The sequence below is a fragment of the Cynara cardunculus genome, unplaced genomic scaffold (assembly GCF_001531365.2).
Source record: "Cynara cardunculus var. scolymus isolate 2C unplaced genomic scaffold, CcrdV1 Un_Scaffold_1452, whole genome shotgun sequence".
In the NCBI taxonomy this organism is placed as follows: domain Eukaryota; kingdom Viridiplantae; phylum Streptophyta; class Magnoliopsida; order Asterales; family Asteraceae; genus Cynara; species Cynara cardunculus.
In genome coordinates this window covers 98,907-105,301 of record NW_020200769.1, presented here as the reverse complement: position 1 = coordinate 105,301, position 6,395 = coordinate 98,907, and the positions used below count along the sequence as shown (strand labels likewise).

Sequence of the window (6,395 nt, the reverse complement as noted above, 5' to 3'; positions counted from 1 at the left end):
CATGGAGTAAACATTTCAAGTATCATTAACAAACTATATACCAATCTCAAGTTATACAGTTTTAGACCTTGACTATCCTACTTTCAATTCCCCTGTACAGCCCTCTGTTCATCCCATGTTTCACTACACTTAGACTCATAATTAGCCAATGAGAATAAATAAAGTATTCTTTTATAGCTTTCTAATGCAACTTACCTCATATTTTTATGATTTTTCTGTGATTTATTATGTTATTTACAGCACTGCAGCTCAAAGCTGTCAAAATTCAGCTTTACAGCACAGTACATGTGGCAGTTTTTACCCATCTTAACTTCAATTTCACATTTTCATGTCTAAAGATGAATTGTAGTTCATTATGTTATATTTCCATGGACAGTGATCTCATATTCATACGATGTTTTTTCAATTTTCTACAAATTTTCAAAATCAGAGCTGTAACCATACTCTTTCAATACCAATACACCCATATAATCCATTATAATGCCCAATTCTCTTGTATTTCAATACCATCTTCTGGTTTTCATCCCATATATTACATATTCTTGACAAAACTTCAGAAATTCTATCATTACTTAGCATATAAACACGATTTCCCACATTAATCATCATTAACATCACTAACAATGCTTAATCTCATAGCTTTCATACTAATGCATGCAATTATTTCAAGATTCTTTCATGATTAAACTATAATCATCATCAAACAACCTTAATCTATCATCATCTTGTTATAATCTTTCAAATGCAAACCCTAACCTTTTTTATTATTACTAACTACATGGAATAAACTTGAAATTAGAAGCATACCTTTGATATTTATCACATATTCTTCTAAAATCTAACATTAATCATCAAGAATTGAAAGATTTAAGCCCAAGTGTGTGAAAATCGCACCTTTGATTGTGTGTGAAAGTTCTAGAGGTGAAAATAACCATTTTTGAGTGCGAAACCCGGTTTTGACCTATTTTGGTCAAAAAGTCAACCTAGTTTGCCACTGTTGGCAGATTTAGTCCCTCATACGTATCTTGGTCGTTTCAACTCTGTTTCGCACGAAACTTTCCAAATCTCTTAATTAATCTATAAAAAGCTTAAGTATAAAATTTCAGCCTCTAATTCGATCCAGAAGTCCATATTCCAGTCTAATTTTGATATTTTTCACTTATTTACTACAAGAACATGAGTTCCCCTATATGGCCTTATAGTGCACACTTAGACACATTTTTTTTGTGCACTTTTATCATTTTTACTTTTCAACTAACATAAGTAAGCACAAACCCATAATATACTTTATTGACTTAGTTAAACATGTTTAGCAACATAAATGGACTTTTAGTAAGTTGGATGTTACAAATACCTCCCCCTTTTGAAGATTTCGTCCCCGAAATCATGGTTGCGGAATTAATGAAGGGTACTTAGCCATCATCTCTTTGCATTCCCACGTCCAATTTGGTCCGCGATGATGTTTCCACTTCACTAATACCAAATCTACATCTTTGTCTCGTGAATTCACTGTCCGCTCTTTCAAATTACTTTCGGATTCTTTGGCATATTGAAGTTTTTCATTTATCTTAACTTTCGATAATGGTACAACGTCCTCATGTTTGCCCAAACATTTACGTAGATAACCGACATGGAAAACATCATGTATACCTGCTAGTTCTTTGGGTAGTTCTAAATGGTAAGCTTGTTTCCTGACGCGTTTAATAATCTTGAATGGACCGATGAAGCGAGGATTGAGTTTACCTTTATTTCTAAACCGTAATACTCCACGCCACGGGGAAACCTTCAACATGACCAAATCTTCGACTGAGAACTCGATCGGTCTTCTACGGCGATCAGCGTATGACTTTTGTCGGTCCTGAGTCGCTTTCATTCTCTCTCAAATCACCTCTATTTTGTCATGTGTGATTTGTACAAGTTCGGGTCCAGCAAGTATATTTTCCCCGGTTTCTCTCCAATATAGAGGCGTACGACACTTACGGCCGTACAGGGCCTCAAACAGTGCCATTCCAATCATCGAATGGTAGCTGTTGTAAGAAAATTCAATTAATGGCAGATGAGTATCCCAGCTACCACCGAACTCTAAAATACAGGCACGAAGCATATCCTCTAATGTCTGAATTGTGCGCTCAGATTGCCCATCAGTTTGAGAGTGATACGCGGTGCTTAAGGCCAACTGCGTCCCAAGTTCTCGTTGTAACCCCAACCAGAATTTAGACGTGAAACGCGAATCACGATCAAAGATGATTTTAGTCGGTACACCATGTCAAGCGATAATTTCATCAACATAAAGTCGCGCCCACTTATCCATCAGATACGATTCCAGAACGGGAAGAAAATGCACAGATTTCATCAACCGGTCCACAGTGACCCAGATACTATCATGTTGTCGTTGAGTCTTTGGCAACTTCGTAACTAGGTCCATTGTTAACTCCTCCCATTTCCACACGGGAACCTCAAGAGGTTGTAAACTCCCGTATGGCTTTTGATGCTCAGCCTTCACTTTCATACAGGTAATACACTGCTCAACATAATGTGCAATATTGGTTTTCATCCCCGGCCACCAATAATAAGTACGAAGATCGTAGTACATCTTAGTGCTCCCTGGATGGATAGACATTCCCGATTTATGCGCCTCAGCCAATACAGTATCTCGTGAACCACCAAATCTAGGGACCCAGATTCGGGTTTTAAAGACTTTCAAACTACGAGAGTCTTCAGATAAAGAGTCGACATAACCCACCATCTGTTCCGATTTGACATGCTCAGGCTTCAAAGCCTCGTGCTGCCATTTTCGTATATCATCAAACAGATTGGTTTTCATAGACATATGAGTGATAGCATAACATATAGAATTCGCGTATGCTTTACGGCTTAAAGCATCCGCCACTACGTTGGCTTTACCCGGATGGTAGAGTATCTCACAGTCGTAATCCTTAATGAGCTCCATAGCACACTGCTGACGCATATTCAAAGTCTGTTGATCGAACAAGTATTTTAGACTTTTATGATCGGTGTAGAGTTGGCATTTTGTATAATTTAAGTGCAAAGACCACCGCTGCCAACTCAAGATCATGAGTGGGGTAATTCTTTTCGTATTCTTTCAATTGACGTGACGCATAAGCGATGACCTTTCCTTTCTACATCAATACACAACCAAGTCCTAATCGTGAGGCATCACTATAAACTACAAAATCCTCAGCACCTTCAGGTAAAGAAAGAATTGGTGCGTGTGTCAAGCAATCTTTCAAAATATGAAATGCCTTTTCTTGATCTTTGGTCCACACAAATTTTGCATCTTTGCGGGTAAGAGAAGTGAGAGGAACAGAGATCTTAGAGAAATCCTGAATGAAATGTCGGTAATATCCCGCTAGGCCGAGAAAACTCCGAATCTCTGAGGCATTCTTGGGTTGCTCCCATTTTTGCACTGCTTCAATCTTGGCAGGATCCACAGAGATACCGTCGCCGGACACGGTATGTCCCAAGAATTGTACCTGACGCAACCAAAATTCACATTTTGAAAATTTAGCATAGAGTCCTTCTTTTCTCAACAACTCCAACATCTGTCAAAGGTGTGTTGTGTGGTCGGTCTCAGACTTCGAGTACACAAGATTGTCATCAATGAATACAATTACAGACTTATTGAGCATCAGACAACACACTCGATTCATTAAGTCCATAAACGCAACTGGGGCATTTGTGAGACCGAAAGGCATCACCAGAAATTCATAATGCACATATCTCGTACGGAAAGCAGTCTTAGGTACATCCTCATCCCGTACCTTTAGCTGGTGATAACCTGATCTGAGATCAATCTTGGAGAAGAACCTTGCACCTTGAAGCTGATCAAACAAATCATCAATACGGGGTAACGAATACTTATTCTTAATTGTTACATTATTCAACTCACGATAATCGATGCACATCCGGAAAGACCCGTCTTTCTTCTTGACAAACAATACCGGAGCACCCCATGGTGAAGTGCTCGATCGTATGAAACCTTTATCCAATAGCTCTTGTAGTTGATCCATCATTTCTATCATTTCTGGAGGCGCTAGACGATAAAGAGTCTTCGCTACCGGTGCAGCATCCGGTATCAAGTCGATTCTAAACTCCACTTGTCTATCTGGTGGCAATCCTGGCAAGTCTTTAGGAAATACGTCCGGGTATTCACGTACTATTGGTACATTGTCCACAGTCTTCTTCTTCATCTCCTTTGTTGAATCTAGGACATATGCTAAGAAAGACGAGTATCCTTTAGTTAAATAATGTCGAGCCTTGAGTACAGAGATTACCTAAAACTCGATCACTCGTCGTTCACCGTAGACATATAAGAATTCTCCATTTTCCATCGGAATCTGTATCATTCGCCGTGAGCAAATGATATCTGCTCGGTTCTTCGTCAACCAATCCATACCAATTACCACATCAAAGTTACGAATATCCATGAGAATCAAATCGACCGTGAACTCATGGTCATCTAAGTCTAATTTACAGTCTTTATAAACTTTATCAGCTACGAGTGTTACTCCGTTCGCAGTGTCGACATTGAAAGGTTTTTCAAGCATGATTGTCACGGAATCGAGGTACTGAGTATAATAAAGTGATACAAAAGAATTCGTGGCTCCCGAGTCAAATAAAATACATCCAGGTCTATCATTGAGAAGGAAAATACCAGTTACGACGTCCGGTTCCTTCAATGCCTCCTCTGCTGTGATTTGAAAAGCCCTGGCTCGTGCCCTAGGCACCTCCTCCTTTTGGGCTGAAGTACCCACTCTCGTTGGTTGTTGTACCGAGGATTTGCTTTCATCTTTTTTTATACGGGGACAATCTTTAATACGATGCCCTAACACTCCGCAGGAAAAGCATGCACGACCTCTCTGGGGACAATTCATCCTAACGTGACCCACTTCACCGCAACAAAAGCATTTAATGACAGATGTATCCGTATCACACCAGCCTTGGTGTGTCTTTCCGCACCTTCGACAATCTCTTGGTGTGCTCGATTGAAGGCTAAATGCCTGAGATGTTGCGCGTGGGGTACTCTGAGATTGAATTTTCCTCTGGTTGGAAAATCGAGAGAACCGCTGTGTTGGGGTAGACATCATCCTCTCAGTTTGCGGACGTTTCGACATCGGTTCATTATCATCAGGAATGGATAATTCATACTCATAACGCCAAGCGTATTCAACTATCTTGCTAAAACTGGAAACATCACGACTTACCACAAAACTTCGAAACTCCTTCCGTAGTCCTCCAATGAAATGTTCGATCTTATCCTGTTCGGATATCAGGAATTGTTGTGCGAATCGTGCCTTCTTGTTGAATTCAGTTTCATAGTCAAGTATAGTCATCTTAACTTGCTTCAGATCCAAGAACTCCTTTTCAAGACGCCTTTGTAGGTCAACAGGGCAATATTGTTCAAAGAACTTTTTCTGAAATTCGTCCCATGTCAAACTGTTACGTGTCGTCGCATCTAAAGACTCATACGTGGCATTCCACCACACTAGGGCTCGCTCTATGAACATCGCAGAGGCATATTTTACTTTCCGCTATCTAGTACCTCGGTAATTCGGAACACCTTTTTTGTGTTCTGGATCCATTGCATCGCCAATTCAGGATCTGATTGCCCCGCATATTCTGTAGCACCACAGCTTCTGAAAGTTTTAAATGAAACCCGGTCGGACTTAGGTTTCAGTGCATCTCCGACTTTGTTTGGATGCTTACCACGATTGTCGGGTTCTAGGGGATTGTGTTGATTACGTTCTTCCTCAAATCGTCGCTCCATTTCTTGACGCTGTCGTTCCAGAGCCATTGTCAATCGATCATCCAAAACTCTCAATATTCGTTCTGTACGAGGGGACAAAGCGGGATTTTCATCGTTCTCGGCACCTTCTGGAGCATTTATATTCAAAGTGGGGTTGTTTTCCCCAACATTTTGTGTTTGACTTTGCTCATCATGCTCCGACATTTTTGCTGAAAAAACAGCACATATATGTTAAACACAATCCTACCCTTGGTCCCAACCCAACTTAGGTCTCTCCTACAGGTTTGTATCCCGTATAAATCATTGCCTACATACTATACGATCTCAATGCCTAGGTTTAAGTCTAAATATCATTTCTGATATTCAGATCGCTTAAACTACAGCTCTGATACCATAATTGTAACATCGATTCATTACACTAAAATAAAAATACAAATTGTCAAGAATATTTAACCGATAAAAAAAAGAAGTTCACCCGAATCCAAGACGGGATATGATTTCTAATTATCCACCAAAAGTTAAGTTTAGTTTGACCGGTAAGTCAAACATCCCACGAAAATAGTTTAAACAACTTACAAACTAAGACTTTTACAAACCAAAAGTCGGGACAATAGTATAACTACCCAAC

General features: G+C 39.7%; 1 protein-coding gene across 1 annotated transcript; it reads right to left on the bottom strand.

Annotated features, from left to right (window-relative positions):
* Positions 1 to 1,384: 1,384 nt before the first annotated feature.
* LOC112502453 lies at positions 1,385 to 1,873 on the bottom strand. Its single transcript, XM_025106363.1, has one exon. The coding sequence runs from the start codon at positions 1,871 to 1,873 to the stop codon at positions 1,385 to 1,387; it is 489 nt and encodes a 162-aa protein (XP_024962131.1).
* Between the last annotated feature and the right edge of the window lie 4,522 nt (positions 1,874 to 6,395).